At 47.2% G+C, this 19,699-nt stretch overlaps 1 protein-coding gene across 2 annotated transcripts in view; it reads right to left on the minus strand.

The window, feature by feature from the left end:
* The window catches only part of PAPPA (pappalysin 1), a 221,280-nt gene that overhangs the window by 67,685 nt on the left and 133,896 nt on the right, over positions 1 to 19,699 (minus strand). For both annotated transcript variants that reach the window (XR_008389935.1, XM_037154716.2), the window contains exons 11-12: positions 1,227 to 1,340; positions 125 to 260 (exon numbers count right to left, since the gene is read on the minus strand). Coding sequence is in view for 1 of the 2 variants with exons in the window: in XM_037154716.2 (XP_037010611.2) it covers positions 125 to 260; positions 1,227 to 1,340 (250 nt within the window). In the remaining variant the exon portion in view is untranslated. The remainder of the gene's footprint in view (positions 1 to 124; positions 261 to 1,226; positions 1,341 to 19,699) is intronic.

Genomic DNA, 19,699 nt, shown 5'->3' on the forward strand with positions numbered 1-19,699 from the left:
GATGGAGAACAAGGAAGAGGAAAGGGGGAGGAAGAATTCATTCTCAGTGGACCCTCACAACCACGCATGGGCAAATGTGAAACCAGGTGCCAAGAGCAAGTCAGGCCCGAGGGGACATGCTCACCTAGATCGTGGCTCTGATCTTTAGTATCAAACAGTTGGACGCTGATAGTCTCCTGCCTTTGGTCCCCATAATAGGTCCCATCAGTCACCAGGTGGACAATGACAGCTGCAGCAACCATTGGCTGAGAAAAGTATGCCTGAAATGCACATGACATAAGAGGGTCACTGATGCCCTCTGTCCTGTGGTAGGGAAGCGGCCACAGGGCAGGGGTTTAGGGGAGAATTCTGTTTCAGGACTGGATTACTCATCATGGCTCCGTGATGGGAACGGGGGGCAGCAATACCTCACAGTGAGGAGCACAAGCTCTGAGATCATAAACTCTGTTCCAATCTTGGCTCTGCTCCTTCTGAAACGCTCCTGTGGGTGTTTGGGGTGGCTGTGCCACCCTGGGCCTGTGTATTCTCACCTCTAAGTGGTGGGTTAAGTAAAGAGCTGTATCACAGGGTGACTGGTACTTTCAGTAAGGCAGTGGGAGTAAAGGGTCTGTCTGGCCCATACTAAAACCACGAACAAGGGTACTGTTATCATTTGCCACTTCTCCATGCCTACTGCTGGACTAGGCACCAAGGAGCCGAAGCTAAATAAGATGTAATAAGACATGGCCCTTGCATTACTGCAGACTATGAAGTTCAACATAGGTCGGTGGCATGCAAATCAAAATTCAGTACAATCCACAGTTCTTAGGAAGATGGGCTCATATACAGCTATGTAATACCATGTGCCAGGTGTCATCCAACAGATGACCAAACATGTCATCTAGACAGCCAGGACCAGAAGGGAGGGAACAGTCATTTTTTTCCTAGGGGGATCACTAGAGACTTCAGGGAAGAGAAAACAATTGTAAAAGGTCTTGAACAATGAACAGGAGGTTTCAGGCAGAGATGGGTATCCAAACTCTACCCAAACGAGAATGACTAGGGGTGTTTCACAAGCAAATAAGGGATTCCATTTCAGGAGGCATCCCCACCATTAAATGCTTTGTTCCCTGTCCTTACAGTGAGGACCCTCAGTGGGTAGACAAACTATCTTGAGAAAGGGTCATGGGAGGCAGTGCTTCCTGGGGGCCACTGGAGATGCTGAGGCTCTCAAAGCTTTGGCTTACCCGGAGCCAGAAAGTGGTCTGAGTCAGCTGGGAGTATAGGTAGCTGAAGGTGCAAGGATACCAGGCATGCTGGGAAATGCCCTCACTGAGATCAATCACCTTGGTTCGACACACCTGGGGAAAGATAAAGAAAAACAAGTGTTGTGTAGGGTCTCAGAGGTTGAATTAAATTCAATTAGATAAACCTTTGCTATCTATGTATTTTGTCCTTGGCACTGCAGGAAGAAAGAGGGGAAGGAGAGACAGGAGTCTATTATAGGAACCCACATTCTCACGTAGAGGAGGAAATCCTCAATGCTGTCAAAGAAAGAACAGATAATACATTTTGGTGGTAGAGCTGCCAGACTCTATCTTTTGGGGACAAATCTTAGAGAAGTTGTTATTTGAGTTGGGTCTGGAAGAATAGGGTAGAGATAAGGGAAGGGCTTTGCAGGCAGAGGGAACAGAAGCAGAGGCTCAGAGGAAAGCAGAAATCCAGAAGGGTTAAGTTGTGATAGGCTGCCTGGTATTATTAGACCTTGGGGAAAGGGGCAGAAAAGGCAGGCGGGGGATGGGGGGGGGTAGACCTCATAGACCCTTGCAAGTAGACCACTTTAGAATGAATCTGTAAATTGTTCTTGGGGTCACATGAATGACACAGCAAGACTATGATAGTATGAGCATTGGCTTCCCCCAAGAAAATCAGTTCCATCACTTCCTATAAATACATGTAAACATACACAAACACATACACACATACTCATTCTCAATGATACTCTCCGTGTGTTAAAAGAAACACAAAGCATATACAGCAAGTAGGATTCTTCAAACATAGGGGGTTTGTGTTGTATCCAAATGTCCTTTCATTCACTGGTTCATTCATTTGTTCAAATAATATTTATTGAGTCACTGCTGTTTGCCAAGCACTGTGAGATAAGATGGTAGACAGGACAGATGGTAAGGAGCTTAGAGAGACAACATGTGCAGATTTGCATCAAGTAATCACATATGCATGCATAACTGTAACTGCAGAACAGACAAGGGCTCTGATGGAAAAGTATAGGAAGAGCTGAGTTGCTCTTATGATTGGTCAGAACATTAGTAGGAGGTCATCCCACATAAGTGCTTTTCCTCTGAGCTCTAACGTGGCTCCTCTCTCAAAACCTCCCTGTGAATTTGGGCCTGTCTTTCCACATCTACAGGCCTCAGTCCACTGATCTAAGTAGAGGTTGACCTACAGAGAATCAAGATACTCAAGGATCAAGAATATCCATTCCATCAGTATCTACAATAGCAAAAGATTGGAAATAGTTTATACGTTCACCTGTTAGGGAAGAAATGCATAAAATACAACATATTTACATGATGGGACCCTGTAAGAATATTACTTATTACTTCAGAGCACTGAATGGGATTCATATACAGGGATGACACAAACACTATGTAACATCTGTTTGGTATGGGCCCTGGCCAAACAGAGTGAAGGCCCTGGTTGTGAGTTCATAGACATCAACATGGAGAGGCTGCAAAAGCATAACGCTCAGTGGATTACAAAGACCAAGACCTAATGGACAGGCACATTTCAGTGTGATTTATTTAAAAAAAAAATCACACAGAGCAAGACTGCACTCAAGGATTCATGTAGATAAGAGTTGAAAAACTGAAAATGGAGTGGAAAAGTTACACGTCAAATTCACTAACCACAGTCAAGATAAAATACTTGACTGCACTGTAATCTACAACCGTGAGGACTGATGCTTCTTAAAGCAATAACCTTTGGTTTGAATCTTTTTTTTCTACAAAAAAGTTACAAAGATAACACTGGGAGTTCCCTAAGCCCTGCATGTAGTTTCCCTCGATGTTAACATTTGCATCACTTTATCCTTGAAATCTCAAATAAAGGAAGAAAGTTGCTTTTACCAACTTGGGGAATCACACATTGTCACCCAAGAGCTCTGCACCGGTGAGCTGCCTTTGGAAGAAGGCCTGGTTCCGGTCCAGGCTCTGTCAAAACTTGATGTGTAATTATGGACTAGTTATCTCACCCGTCTGGACCTTGGGTTCATCTTTCCCATTTGAATGTTGGATTGTATCATAGGTTTTCAAGGTATCACTTAGGAATTCCTAGGGTTCCTGGGAGGTGTCAGCCTGGAGGTCAGGATGGGGGGAAATCTGCTTAGTTTCTGCTCCACTGTTTCAACCAGAGCATCATCTGAGCATCGTCTGTTTTAGATATTGAGCTGCCTTGTCAATTTAATTTAAGAAGAGAGCTTCACTGCTTTTTAAAACGTTGAAAAGCATTGAAATATGTTCACTGCCAAAGTTTCCCTCCACCTCCTGAGACATCAGTGGGGGTCCCAGAAATACAGTATTGTTTTCCTGAACACCACAGGTAACTTCTTAAGGAAAGTGAAGGTCCCAAGAATTAACCATCTCATTGGCCAGGAATTAGGTGATGGCTTCAGTTATGCAGATCTCTAGAAGACCAACACCCAGGAGACTACGGGTAAAACACAGTCACATTATGGGCTGGAAGATGTTTTCAAGTTTATTTATTTTTCTCAAAAACAACTGGGACCAAGCTTTGGCAGCTCTGCCGGTGGATTGTGTTACATTTTACAACAGTGCAAGACTTTGCATAAACTATCTGTGGCATTTGAAATCCAGGCCAGCAATTCGACATGTATCCTTGTGGAATTCTTTCCCCTGGTGTTCTTAGCTGCCTGTCTCCCAGCAGAGTGTGGTGGGGCACATCTCTGCAGGGCTGGGGCGTGGGACGCTGGGGGTGCTCATCTCCGCATCTAAAGTGTTCGAGGTCAGAGAAGTCTCCAACATGAACAACAGCCCTCTTGCCTCTTAAATAAAATTTCCTCTTATCTCATCAGCCCTATCGGCACTAGACAGGGCTTTAGGAGAACATGTTGCTGTTATTTTATTCGCCTATTTTCCTATTTAGTTCTTGTGTTTGCTTCAGGCTGGCTGGGATCCTGACCAGGGACAGTCAAGCAGATCAGAGAGGAACAAACAAATCCAGCTGAACCTTTGACCAAAGCCCCAGTTGATCTTAAAACCATCTAAGTTCCTGGGGAGGTGGGAGGAGGCTGCCGGGGAGCAGACACTCATAAGCTTCCTGCTTTTATAGACCTTGCATGAATTTGTTCACTCAGTAGCCACTTCTTGAAGGTACATGGCACAAGGGGCTCTGAAGCCCTGGGAGAAAAAGAGCCTTGCCCATGGCCATAAGGTTGTTCACTAAGGATGCAAGAGTGAACCCGAGGTAACTAATTGCCTGGGGATGCCTGGTTTCCACCCACCCCTTTTTGTGCCTTACAAAAAAGCAAACCCGACTCCATAAAGCATGCTCAAACAATATACATTACACGGAATAGCCTGTGGAAGAACAAGCAGAAGAGATACATCGCACACTCCATGCGGTCTCCCAGCTGCACCCCAAGTTTCTCTCCACTCATTGTCTCCCTTCCTCCAGTTTCTTCAGTGTCACTCACTCCAGTGACCTCCCCAATCTCTCCCAACCTTGTCTCCCTCCTGATCCGCACCTCTTTTAAAACTCGTGTAGAGCCATTCTGCTTTCCCATAGATTCTCTGCTCTTAGGCACACAGACTTTTCTGGTGGTTCCAAGGGCTCCACCCAGACCCCCAGGCCCAGAGATGTCAGGGGGTTGAACATTTTTATCCCCTTTGTTACACTGATATAAACAAGGTCTGATCCCTCCCTTTACATCACTCACTGTCTCATGGGTACACATCAAGGGAGTCCTGGAAACATCTGCAGCACCTATGGTTCAGGTTCTCCTAGAGAGATGAAGAGGAGGTTTCATGTCCCTACCTTTCTGTGTCACCTACTTCCATGTTCATTGCAGTATCATTCACAACTGCCAAAATGTGGCAACAACGTAACTGCCCACGCACAGATACACTGATAAACAAGTTGTGGTCTATGCATACAAGGGAATATTACTTAGCCTTAGAAAGAAGGAAATCCTGCCAGTTAAGGCAATATAAATTCACCTTGAGGGTGTTATACTGAGTAAATAAGGCAGTCACAAAAAGGCAAAATATTACATGGCTTCCTTTATATGAGGTATCTAAAACAGTCAAATTCAGAGAATCAAAGAGTGGAATGGTAGTGGCCAGTGGCTGAGGGAGGGGGAAAAGGGAGCTACTAATCAATGGGCATAAAGTTTCAATTAAACAAACTGATTAAGTTCTAGAGATCTGCTGTACAATGTTGTACCTATAGTCGACAATACTCTATTATAAAAACTTAAGAGGGTAAATCTCTTGTTAAGGGTTTTATCACAATAAAATGAAATAAAACAAGTATTTTCAGTGATTAAGATACTGATGTTCATTAACTGAATGAACACATTAATAAATACATGATCTAGTGAAGGGGGAAGGGACACTTACATAACATAGCTGGGCAAGGAGTGGATGTGGTTGGGTGGGGCAAGCACCCTCACTTAGGTCTTGTCAGGTTGGGAGGGGGGATTACCCAGCATCTTCCTGATTACTTCATGGACAGAACTCGGCTTCATTTATAGACAGCTCAATTTGCCTTTGAACCATTCCTCCCAACAGCCAGGGGGAGATACCTGGCTGTACTTTCTCCCACTCTTTCTGGAAACTTGAAAACAGGTTCTGTTCTGGGAAGATTCCACTTTCAGTGATCAAGGGAAGTAGGTATTTTGCACAGTATAACACAGGAAGTAAGTGGCAAAATTCTTATGAAAATACAGAATTTGAAGCCCCTTCCTCACCTCTGTTTTGCACCCTGTCAACACTACCTTGGTTGGGTAGAACCATCTCCAGCGAGAGTCCTCCCTCTTCCCCCAAGAATTTATGGCACAAACAGCAGACAGGAATTGTGGTGCCCATGACTCTCTCTTCTCCAAGAAACTCAGCCCTAGGTCACTGGTGGAGGCTGAGCAGGTCAGTGCCTCTTATCTCCACCTAGGCTCCTGTGGGAGCCAAGGGGCAAGCAACACCCCCCATGGCCTTGAAGGAGGCCTCTTATGTTCAGCACCTTTCTGAGGCCCTCCATCATCTTCAGATTTGCCTGCTTACTTCGATGACCACCCATGAGAAACAGAAGGCCTGGGTCACCTCTGGCTGTGTCACTTATTAGCTGAACACCAATTTTCCCTACTTGCAGCACTTGTATGAAATAATCTCTAAGTGCCCCGACTACTTAAGGGCACCCACAGTAATCGTGTCCACCAAGGGTCTCATGATCGCAGTATCATTTAATCCCCATAATCACTCTGTGAGGTTGAAATCATCATCCCATTTTTATGATGAGGAAATGAGGCACAGAGGCTTAAAATAACTCTCTCAAGGTCATGTCTCCAGCTGTGTATGAAACTTGATCCCTATGATTTCACGTTCTGTGGACTCCATCACCAAGTACCACGATTGTTGCTTGTCTTGGTCAAAACCCCCACTTCCTCTGATGGAGAAGAAAGCACCAATTACCACTCTGTGGGCCACCAGTCATTCCACATATAATAAGCAAGTTCCCAAAGTAAAAAAATGAATCCTATCACCCTGCTACTACTTACCACTCCCTCCATGGCTTCCCATGGACCGCAGGATGGACAGTTTCCTAGACACAGCTGTTTCACCACGCCCCTGCCTTCGCTGACAGCTGTTTTCCCTGCACAAGCAGCACTCAGGTGTCCTTGCATGTACACGGCGGTGCTCCCTTCTCACAGGACCACTCTTTCTTCCACATGCCACAGAATCTGCCACCACGCTGTGTACACCCTGACTTCTCCCTGCACCCGCCTATGCCCTTCCACTGCTCAGGGCTGACCATTTTGTGAAACATGGTAACACTTCAAAGCCAGTTGCAAATATCCCTCCTCCCCCGAAAGCCTTTGCACACCCCCAGGCAGAATTAACTGCTCTCTCTTATGTGTCCATGTAGTTCTTTCTATATAGGTCAGTTCCAGCACTTGTTAAGTTGGATTACAGCTGTTTAGAGCCCGGTCTTATCCCTTTAAACTCTGAAGACTTCCAAGGTGAGAACCGTGTTTTGTTTATCTTCCAATAAATCCTAGCACATGGCCCAGCCCACGGAACACAGCAGTTGCTCAGTGAACAGGAGGAACGACAGCAACATGTACTGAGTCTAGCTGGGCCCTGACCAAAGGCCTCTTTATGCACTCTGTCTGCAATCCTCACAGCAACGCTGTGAGGTAGGTACTATCATGATACCCACTTTATATTAGATAAGATAATTTGCCTAAGGTCACACAACTAACTAGTAGAACCAGGATGCAAATCCAAGTACAAACTCAAGGGCCCACCTCCATATCTCCAAGGGCTGTTATGGAGGGTGGACTTGGATTTCCCCTTGTGGTTGTCTCCTGGGCTCCTGAGCAGAAGTAGCTCCAGCAGACCAAAGCAGGCCCTCATAGGTCTGCCCTGGGCAGGGAGATGTGGCCACAAGAGCCCTGGATGGCCAGGGCAGGGATCTGCCTCCCAGAAATGACTCGATTACTGGCTTCTGATCCTCAGCCTTCCCACCTGTAGGGGAGAGAGTGAGGTGAATCTCCCAAGGGCTTTTCAGTTCTGACTGTCTGCCAGCTTTTGGTTTCCAGCTTCTTCCCAGTGACTGTGCCGGAGAAAGGGTCGACTCTGCCATGAAGTGTGATCCTGCTGTCAGCCTCTGTGTCGACTCATGGGTCCCAGGTCTCTGATACCCTGAGGTGGGAGGCTAATTTCACAGCCACCTTTTCTGTCTGAGACACCAGGAGGCATAGCAAAGGTTGACTGCATCCATTCCAGCCATGGATTTTCTGTTTTGTCTTATTTTTCCTTTCTTCTTGTATGTGCTACAAAAGAGCTGGAATATTTGCCCCAGAGCTTTGAGAGCACTGGATGTCTGAGCTGGGCGAGTCCTCAGAGATGCAATTCCAGCCAAGGAATCTGATAGATAGATGGGGATAGAGCCCAGAGGGGAGAGACCATCTTCAAGATAAGCTAAAAGCTCTCCAGGACGGGCCAGGGTGTCTGATGGTGCCTGGGGGTGCCCAGGATGACAGCAGGAGAGGCCTCTGGATCCCCAGGACTTGGGGACTCTTGTCCATTCCATGTACCGCCAGCCACTACATCCAGCACCCGCCTCCAAACCCCCTCCTTTCCTGAAGACTGCTTTCAATTAGAGGAGTTAACGATGTCTTGCTTTCAAAGGGTTTTTTAAATCCAGTTTATCTTCCACCCACACACGATGTACACAAAGGCGGGGAGATGGAGGGAGAACAGGGAAGCGGGAGTTCTGGTATTTTCCCACACAGGGGAGATGCCATGAGGTTTCTATTGAATTTCGCTTTTACAGATTTACATGCCCTTTTGTCAATCACAGGAGGGAGGAAGTGCTTGTCAAACCTCTAGCCCATCCTCTCCAATTTCCTCTTTCAACCCAAAGGGACTTGGGTATGGGCCTCAAAGGAGAAAAGAGGAAAGGGAATAGGGAGGGTGAGTGTGGGGGTTCACGCTGACAGCAACAATACACATGAACGCACTGCTCAGGCACGCGCGCGCACACGCACCAGGCAGTGTTTCCCAATATTTCTACTGAGGCTGCATTTTAACCTCCGGCTTGCAGGTCCAATGCCAAGCTGTTCTCCCAAGAATTGCAAGACTGCAAGAGAGGCAGAGTTGCTGGGTATGATACCTCCAGGAGGGAAAGCCTCCTAGAAGGCAGCCAGCAAACCCTGGCTGTAAGGAGGGTCTGAGGAGGGAGCCTTGGGAGAGAGGCATGTAGAGTGGCCCAGGTAAAATAAAGCCACCTTCATCAAGCTAGAATACGTTGCTCCCTCCTCAGCACTCCCGTAGGGGAAGGAAAGGGCACCAAGTCTTAAAGATGGCCTACCAGTAAGGGTGCTTCCCACAAAGGACCTTATCTGGTCCTCATAATCACCCTGAGGAGTAAACATTTTTGTCTCCACGTTAGAGATAAGGACTCTGAGGCTTGGAAGGCATTGGTAGTTCCCCCATGGGTTAGGAGTCAAAGCCAAGTGGTCTGACTCCAGAGTCCATTGTCTTCCCATCCCGTGGCTGGACTTCCTTGGTCATATCCTTCGTGCAATGTGCTTGTCTCGGGGTTTCTTGTATGTCCACCTGTCTCTGTGCATGAGCTTCAAGGATGTGTGGGCTCGGCGCTGCCACTCCCCCAGCTCTTGCCCAGGACAGATGTCATTAGTTAAACAGTGCATGCTCTTTCCAGGAGTGCAAACCTCTGAATCCATCTCAACAAAAGGCTACCATGAGCTGCTCATGATTGGTCAGGGCTGGCTCAGGAAGTGAGCCTATTTGCAATTCTTGAACTTGGCTGTTAGCTCACTGAGAAGAATGGTATCTTCCTTGTTACATCCTTCCAGTATTAACAGCAGAGGAAGGCCTAAAGGCGCTGAGCTAAATATTAGCTGAGTAAAAAAAATGAACTAACAATAACAATAATATTATTGATCCTTTGCTATAGATTAAGCTATCTAACAAGTACTTCAGGTGCCTTATCTCAAATAATGCATGAATGAACACATGCGACCCAAATGCTCCCATTCCAGGTTCAGAGCCTCTCCACCAGGGTGCAAAGTCCTGGAGTCCTCCCCCACTTCGGTTCTTCTTCTCCCACCCTGACCTCTTTCCTACGTCCCTTATTCCAAATTGACCTCCTGGAACCTAGAAAACTTAGAGGTAACTGGGGACTTAAAAATACAGAACACAACACACACATACAACACACATACCTTCAATCCCCTTCTCCAATGTCCTTTCTACACACTTGATCACAATGGAGAGAGAGAGAAGAGAAGAAGACAGAGAGAGAGAGAGCCGAGTATCAGGCTTTCTTGTGCCACCATTAGAAACAATTATCACTTTCCCCAGGCCTCCAGAGCAGCTTTCCCCTTTGATGCCTGCCTTAAAGAGACAGAGGGAGGAGCGGGGGAGGAGTGGATTGCCTTTCTTTCAATTTCAGGATTTATTATTTGGCAGGCACTGACAATCAAGTCAAGAAGCATTTCCTGCTCATAGGGCCGGGTGTGTGGAGAAGAGAATGCCTCCTTCCTTCCACCCAGAGTCCTGGAAACAGCAGCAGACCTCAGGGCCTCTACCCAGGAGACAGTTCCAGATAAGATAACTTGGCATCAGATGCCCTCCAGCCTTGGAGCTCAGCTCTGGGGTGATTAGCACCTCATTTCCCTCTGGGGTCTGTCCCTAACACACTTTTACACTCCTAAGGAGTGTAACATCCTCCAGGCCTGTACCTTCCCACAGGTCTGGAATCCTTGATCCGGGGTGCACACTCTTGGCCTGATCAAACCATCACACAGAAAAAGCCTAGGCTTTCAAAGGGAACAGAGCAAAGGAATCACTACAGACATCACCATTCTATTGCATACGAACATTTGTACAGGAGGAAAAACAACTTCTTAGAAGAGAGAGGATCTGGAATCACAGAACCGATTCTTGGGGACTGCCCATGCAATTGCTTAATTTCACAAAAGGTGTGGATTTCTAGGAGACAGAAATCGGGTGTCCCAACCCTCTTAAAAGGAAAAAGCCAATGCAAGAGGCCTGACGGAGCATCCACGATAGGTGGCAAACCCATGTTCACTGTGCCATCATGTCAGCCCACAACTATGACCAGCAACTGTGTGCCAAGTGCAGATCCGCACACCCTCATAAGGGAGGGGGGGCGGAGGGTGTGCCAAAGCCAGACCTGTCAGGAAAGCTCAGATCCGGGTCTGTCGCCTGCCTGTGTTACTTCAGTCTGTCTGCTCTTCTACAGGGGAGGAAACTGAGGCCCATGCAATGTAAACAGTGATCGTAATGAGGATAATGACCAGCACCCAGCTGCTTTCTCCTCCATTAACTCTCATGAAGGGGAGACTTCATGTTACCCAATTCCAGATGGGGAAACTGAGGCCAGGAGAGGGGAAGAAATAATCACCATAGCAGTGGTGGCAATCATTAAAATAATGACACTGATCACCAATTTACACCGTATGAAATGTTAGTTCCCACAACTCTACCCCATGGGGTCAACAATGTCTCCCCATCTTCCAGAGAGGAGACCCAGAGACGGGTTTTGAGGAGGCACTAGGCAGGGGGCTCGGGCTGCTCCAGCTAGTAAATCCTCTAACAAGGGAGAGTGATTAGTGTCGGATGTGGCGGCCGGCTTTTGTGCCGCTGACAGCTCCTCCCTTGAAAGGCCTGGCAGGGCTCATTTCACATGGGCCCTCCGCAGGCCTGCTCCAGTCTCTGTAATTATGCCATTCACTAGTCACCCAGGCCCGCCTCTGAACTCCTGACCCAGCAGTGAAAGACTTGGGATCTCATTACTAATCTCTTAAGCCACCTAGTTCTTCAAAATACATCCATTTAAGTTGGAGGCCAAGGCTTTGGGGGTGGGAGTGGGGAGAGAGGGAAAGTCCAGCGCAGGGACTTCTCATGACATGGCCATGTTCTTTCTCTGGGGCCTGTGGCCCAAGTCGCAGGGCAGCTGGCCTGGCTTTTTGGCTCAGAGTAGGGCAGACCTTGCCAGAGGTCAGTTGCTCTGCTTAGAGACGAGGAGGCCTTTGAAGCGGGAAGGGCATCTGGGCCCACCTGTTTGTAATTTCAGGGGTGCGGGCAGGGGATGAGGCCTGTGTTTGTTTTAATTATTATTATTGTTGTTGAAAAGGGAGGAAAAAATGAGCAGAAACTGCTAACATCTGGAGGCTGCTGTCCAGTTTACGTAATCTCCTGTAGCAGAAGAGGAACACGGGATCCCCAGCCAGATGGTCTGTGGGTGACTTCATGGCAGACGTGCCTTCTCCAGCAGTAAGAGGCTGATGGGGTTAGGAGAGTGGGTTGTGGGACCTTCTCAAAATTCTTAAGGGGTGAGAGGCTGAGGTTTGGGGGCTTCCAGAGATTTCTCTTTGTTTTTGAAAGACTCAGATTATTTTTCCCTGAAAAAGCCCCAATTTTTCTCTTATTCATTCATTAATTCATGCATTCAGTCATTCAATCTACATTTACATAGCACTTCTTATGTGTTAGATTCTTTATTCTCCACGATCTACATGAGAAAATGAATCCCAGAGAGAAAAAGGCAGGAAAGATAGAAATCCCTTCTCCTGAAGAGCTCCTAGATGAACAGAGGGGGTGGGGTGGGGGGTCAAAGATTATGAGCAAACACTGATAGAACAAGGGACATAGGTTCTGTGCTCCAGGGGTATGGGGAAAGAGCTACCTAGGTAATCTATGCCTGAGGGCCAGGTCTGAAACACAGAGTCTCAATGTCAAGCGGGCTCTGGAGAGCAGGGGCTAAAGGGAGGAAAAAAAAAGGCCAGAGAAGGAGGAAACAGGGCCACAGATGAGCCACGACAAACCCAGCTTCCAAGATGATGTCAAGAGCAGAGGCATGAAGGATAAAGTTGGAGGCGCAGAATGTTGCTGCAAACAGATTTCTGAGCCCATTGTTTTGTTTTACTTTAACACATCACTAACTCTCTGTGTTTCCAAATCTCTTTTTTTAACATTGGCATTGAAAGCAATTAATGAAATTTTATAAATTCTAGATCAGGATAAAAAAGCCATGTAGACTCCACATCAGATCAGAAGGCGGTTGTTAGTTCAACAGAAGATTTACTCAACTCTAGATGGGAACCCAGAAATACTGACAGCATTGCATGAAAATCCTGAGGCACTGCCAGTTCTAGAGAAGTGTGCTGAGCCCTGAAACACTTCCAGTTCTAGACCAGAACACTGAGACAGGGTGATTCTAGAGCAGGAAAAGGAAATCGTCTGCTGTAAATCCAGTGCTCCACAACTCCCTTAGTAGGGACTAGACATCAAAGACCAAGACCACAAGTCCAGTTAGTTCAAATCCATAAATGCCCTCTCTACAGGCTCCGGAATGAAACTGGGATATACAGCCAAATGCGGAGCGAAGTGCTGAAATCTGGAAATCACTCAGCTCAGAAATACTCATATTAAAGCAGGATGTCTTAGCCTGCAGACTTCTTCTGGGCCTTTCTCTGGGAGCCCTGAGATGTTCATGGGTTAATCAAGAGGGCAGTCGCCATGTGCAAACTTTGTGCCTGGTCACCGAAACCCTTGGTCAGAAATAGCTGAGCAGCAGTTAATGGCAGTTTGACCACACCAGCTTATTGAAGAAAGGTCAGAGGAGTGATTTTTCACTTAAAAACGTCTTGTATTAAAACAACAAGGCTTTCCCAAGTTCATAAAACTAGGGGGTTTTTGTTTTGTTTTTCCTCCCTTTCCCCACTTCCTCATTTTGTCCAGCTTTCCTAATTAAGACCTCTGTGTTCTGAGTTGTGTCCAAGACACTTAAGTAGGAGTCACTTTACCTGCAGGGAGCCCCACTCAATGCCAGGGTGGCCACACAGCATGCACTGTCCCTGGGCCCTCACTGTAGGTCACAGGGTCTCTGATCCACACCTATAACTTTGGGGAGCAAACACTCACAAGCCACTGAGTGATCAGCTCTCTCCTCTTTGCTTTTGAAGAGCAGGCAGTACTCTTGCCAGAGCTGCCTCCAGCTTCATTTCTCCTAAGATGCAAAGCACTGACACATGCAAGGAGCAACAGGACAGCAATTGCTGATGCTTCTAACAGTGTCCTGCTGGCCTTCCAGCTCAAATGAGGACTCTGATTCTTAAGGACAAGAGTGACCTTTTTCTCTGGCCCGCCCTCTAGAACTCAGAAATAGGGATAGTGACCACGTATGCAAACTGGGGCTCTGCCCACAAAATATCCAATGGACACAGCTGACTGACGTGTTCACCACCTCATCAGCAGATTCCTGTGAGGGACAGAGACCTTCCAGAGTGATGCTTTTCCCCAGTGGCACCCTTGGCCCAGGCAGCCCACATCTGCACAAGAGCAGGGTGTTGCAGCAGCTGTGCTGAGATGAGGTCCCTGGGAACAACTGTATCCTGATCTGGGATCCGCAATGTGAACTCTTCCATGATCCGTACACCTGCACTTCCCTCAACCTTCCTTCAAGCAGCGGAAGCCGCACATATTTTATAGTCAAAGGCATGTGGGCTGGAATCTAAGCTTCTGCCATTTACTATTGGTGTGACCTCGAACCCTTCTCGAAGCCTAAATTCTCCCACTGCTGATGAGATAGATGATGACATTACTCTGGAGGGCAGCATAGGAGTAGAACTGCCCTCGCACACGCAGGGACTCAGACTCCACCCCACACACTAGACGCATGCAATTAACATTTCTCTCCTTCGTCCTTTCCTACTTCTTTCTTCCTGGCTCTAAAGGAAGACACTCATGGGTTCACATCCTAGATATCCCTGCCCCATCCCTGGATCAGCTGCAGAAACCTGGATAAGTTATCCACCCTTTGTGAGTCTTGATTTATTCCTCTGCAAACCAGTGAAACTGAGTTGCTACCTCATAGAGTAGCTAGCAGGTGTAAAGGTGCTAAAACAGTGTGAAACTCTGGGTAGAGCTGTAAAGTAATTACTCTGATAGCAGGCCATTCCCATTGCTCCTGTCATTATTATCAACTCTTGTTATTACAATGATATTATTGTTATTACTGTCATTGGTTATGTTTGGTCAGTTCTTTTTTTCTCTCTTAAAGTCCTATACTCCTCTTATCCTTCCTTCTTTTCTCCTTTTGTGCTTTCAAACTCTCCTCGGGGGGGGGGGCCTCCCATTGGGAGACCCCTCTAAGGGAGAGCCACACTCTCAAGCCAGAAAGACAGCCTGCCAGGTTCCTACCAACCTCTGTGGGAATCTAGACATGGACATCACTGAGACCCCACTCTTTCCCAAAAGAGTAAGAGGCAAAGAGGTAGAGTCTTTAACCTGGGGCCCAGCCTTCAGAAGCTGGTTCCTGCTGTCTGTGCGATAGTGTTAACAGAGCAAAGTGCAGGTCTTTTCATAACTATTTATCATGTGCCTACTATGTGCCAGACCCTGTTCTTGGCCTTGGAATACAAGGCAGTGAACACAGGAAAACAACAAAACCCCCGTCTTAGGATAGCTAACATCCTGGAGTGGTGGGGGGATCACAGAAGCCCCAGTAGCAGGACGGGCTTTCAGGACGCCCTTTCCCCATGAACTCACACCGGGGCACGCGCCTCATCTGTAACGTAAGGATGAACCAGGGGACTTAAGAAGGTCCTACTCACTATAATGTAGCCTGGCACATAAGGGAATCACTTGGAAATACTGATTTGTATATTGAAGCCAATCATAAAGGAGACATCGCCAGCAGATACTGTTTCCAATAGGGTCACCCAAAGAATCCATGAACAGTCTCTGGGTATTCTGCTGGTAGCCGACCCTGTGTGAGGTGCTGGACATACCTAAATGAATAAGAAGCCCAGATCCTCAGCTGGTACAGGCCATTTGGTATGAAAAACTACAAGCACAGGCCAATGCCAACACAGAGGAAGTTTGTGCTCTGGGCCATTGGATGACTTCAGAAGGGAGAGGTGCTATCAAAAGTGTGAGGGCGGCGCACAGGCTGGGGTGGTGGGAGCAGACCACAGGGAATGGGTGCCATATGAATTGGACCTTGAGGTCAGTTAAAAGAAGGTGGAGAAGCTGTAATAACTCTGTATGGTTTCAGGTGGGCACCGGGTGTATCACAGGAACACTTTGTAAAGTATAAGATTGTCTAACAATTATGCTGTACACCTGAAACACAAAATAATACTGAATGCAAAATATACACACACTTTTGGCTAAATTTTAAGAACCACTGAAAAGGAAAAAAAGAGGTGGAGAAGTGAACGATGGATGTTCTGGGCAGGAGAAATGGAAACCTGAAGGCATGGCCAAGGACTGCAAGTCGGCCCATCTGCCTGGAATGCACCCATAAGGCCACGGACTGTGAATGAAAGCTGGTGCAGATCATGCAAGGCCCTGTCTGCAAAGGCCGCTGGACTTTACAGGCCACGAGAAACAATACAGAAAGCTTCACAGGTGAGAGATCACTGAGACCAATATTTATTGTGAATTTCGGAAAATGTATTCTAAAAGCAAAAAATCATCTATTGAGCATATATGCATACTTAAAAGATTTAAGACATCATCTCACCAAAAATTAATATGTCCTATCTCACTCTGGGAAAAAGAAATATTATTTTTAAAAATGTTGAGAGAGCTGGTATGGTATACTAGAAAGTGTGTGGACTACGGGGCTAAAATAACTGGATTTGCTTTTGTCCTACCCCTTGGAGTAGGGGTCCCTTTGTGAACCTTCGCTTCTCCATCTGTGAAATGGGAACACGATTCCTACTACGCAAGTTTGGTATAAGGACCGAATGAATTTAGATACCAGGTACTGTACACTGAGCACTGTTTCAAGTGCTTTCTATGTGCTACTTGCTGAAATCCCCACAGTCACCACTTGATCTTCCTGTTTTGCAGGTGAGGAAACTGAGGCCCGGAGAGGCTCAGTCAGTGGCCTGGGACCTCCCTAGAGAGGCAGCACTGGGATGTGATATATTCCTCCTGTCTGACAGGAAGCCCGCTACCCCCATGTGGTTATTTAAATTCATATGAATTTAAAGTTCAGTTCCTCGGCCCTGGCCAGGTAGCTCAGACGGTTAGAACATCATCCCAATATGCCAAGGTTGTGCATTCGATCCCTTATCAGGGAACACATGGGAATCAACCATAAATAAGTGGAATGACAAATCAATGTTTCTCTCTCTCCTTTCCTATCTCTCTCTAAAATCAAGTTTAGAAAGTTTAGTGCCTCCGTTTCATGAGCAACATTTCATGGGTCCAACATAACAGGTGGCTAGAGGCGACTCTATAGGACGGTGCAGGTTGAGAACACTTCTGTCATCACCAAAAGTTCTACTGGACAGCTGACGTGGAGCCTGGGCTCTTCCTGATACAGTTCTGCCTTCTCTGGAACATTAAACTCCCATCCACAGCTCTTCGATGCATGTCGGTTTGTCTCCTTCCTCGAGTTGCCCTGCACTGACACTCACTCTCTGGACCCCTTGGGCCAGGCAGCTATCTGCATTGCTGACCTGGGCATTACTCAGGCCTCATCTTTATTCCTGCAGGCAGCATCCGGCCAGCAAACCAGGTTTCTCCCAAACCTATGCCTGTGTCCCAAGGTGGAGGAAATGCAGACACTAGCTAAGAGTCCCCTTCTACCATCTGCACTGATGAGCCCAGTTCGGGAAGGGGTCCCAGAATGGGCAGGAGCCCCTGGGAAGCCTCTGTTGGACTGCCTGGCACAGAAGCATGCCTCTGGGCAAGGATACCTCTCACGTGCCTGTCAGGTCCCATTTTTCTGCAAAAGGAACATGCACGACTGTATCTAAGGGCCTCCTGGCACTTGGGTCTGGCTGAAGAATTAGGAGAGTTGGAACAAACCCATAGCTGGGGTAGCAGAGAGGGCAGACGGCCCATTCTGGCCTGGTTCTATATCGAACACATCCAGGCTGATTTAAAAAGTAAAGGGGAGATGGGTAGAGAGTGCATATAGAGGGCTTGAAAAACAAACACAAACACACACACACACACAAACAAAAACAAAATTGTATGCACAGCCAAACCTAACTCCCCTCAGAAGCCCATCCTTTGGGCCTGGCTTGAGAAAGTTTACTTGCAGACCTAGAGAAATGAGCATGTGGTTCTGGAGACAGAACTCAACGCTGCACAGCAGCGGCTCAGCAAGCCTGACTGGCTCCCACTTCCTAAGTGCCTCCCAGCTTCGGAGAGTGAACGCTGTTTACATTTTTTACATGTTTCTTGGGTACAGAACATGAAACTAAATTATACAGCACAGGCCATGCTGGCTAAATACCAGTGCCTCCACTTAAAACAACAATAATTTAAAAAAGAAAAGGGAAGCAAAGGAAAGAATGAAGAAGGGTCTTAGGGGAGCCCGAAGGACTGGCAGGACGGGATGCGGGGGTCTGGTCCTGGACCTATGAGAGGAGGAAAAGAAGACATGGAGAACAAAGACAGTGCAATGGCAGTAGGTCAGGCATTCGGAAGAGGGAAGACACAGGCCAAGGAATCTTCCCAGAGGGGCCCTGGAGTGGGCCGCGAGGGCTGGGGCTGCTCCCTGCGGGGGACGGGGAAGCAGCCCCAAACCGCAAAGCCTGGCTTGTTCCTGGGCTGCACAACAGGAGTCCGGGGGAGAGAGAGGTGGAGGCCTTCCGCGCTCCACGTGGCCCCTCTCCAGCTCCAGCAATGCATTTTTGCTGCATGATGAGGAATGCTAGGCCCCGCCTTTTATTCAGGCTCTCCCTCCCCCTGGATGGACATCCCTCTAAGGTTAACTCCATTTGTCCATGTAGGACAGCAGGTGGCCGACATCTGTCTTTTCTTATTAGAGGACCTATGTCAGTGGCCCCTTTCCTCCATGCACACGACAGGCGGCTGGAGGGCAGTGGTTGAATTATTCCTCTCAACCTTAACCCACTGCTGAAAGCAATGCTCTGGATATATCAATTCTCAATCCAAACATCAACAACTATTTCATAACAGACAGGAGAGGAAGAGGTTTAGGGAAGCTGTGAAGTCTTAATTAAGTGAAGTAAGGCCAAACGACCCTCAAAGTCTCTCTCTGCTTAGATTTCTGTGACCAAAAGAGTGTTCCTTAAAAAAATAATACAGCCCTGGCTGGCATAGCTGAGCACGGGCCTACGAATCAGAAGGCCACTGGTTCGATTCCCAGTCAGGGCACACGCCTGGGTTGCAGGCCAGCTCCCCAGTGGAGAGGCACATGAGAAGCAACCACACATTGATATTTCTATCCCTCTCTTTCTCCCTCAACTTTTAATATCAAATAATAATAATAATAATAATAATAAAAGTAAACTAACTTAATCATTGCTAATTGGATCACTCAGCTGCTAAAACATCATCAACAGAAAGAAGCGTTTCTTTAAAAAACTTCTCATTTGCTACCAGGACAAGAATGACATTTCTGAATCAGCGGTCCCAGCCTTGATGAGCACGGTAGGTGGAGGTGTTACTACTCCGATCTTATAGACAAGGAATTGGGTAGGGACCAAGACAACTGGCTTGACCAAAGTAAAGAGCTAGGAAGTGGTGGACCCCAGAACTGAGAACCAGGTTGATCTGATCCTCAATCTCATTTTTTCTTTGAAAGTTTCATCACTCAAAGTTTTCAAGGTCAGTGAATGAATGAGGGAGAGAGGGAACATGAGAGAGCCAGGAGGAAAGTCTTATGCTGGCATTCTGAAAAAAAGTTGATAGGTTTGAAATCCCTCTCTCATGCCAGGCTTCCTGGCAAGTTGAAGGCAGTTATAGTGACCCAGGGGCCCCTTTCTGATATAGGCACTATTGGTTTTCACTGTCCTGGAGGGATTTTGAAGTGCTCCACACCAGTAAGACAGGCTGTAATAGGCCGTGGGACTCTCTGTTCTGTCTCCTTAGATGACTTGCACATGTGCTCTTGAAAAAAATTTCAGAAACCACCAGGAGAA

Source organism: Artibeus jamaicensis, unplaced genomic scaffold (assembly GCF_021234435.1).
Source record: "Artibeus jamaicensis isolate MK-2021 breed Jamaican fruit bat unplaced genomic scaffold, CSHL_Jam_final scaffold_1964, whole genome shotgun sequence".
NCBI classification, from domain to species: domain Eukaryota; kingdom Metazoa; phylum Chordata; class Mammalia; order Chiroptera; family Phyllostomidae; genus Artibeus; species Artibeus jamaicensis.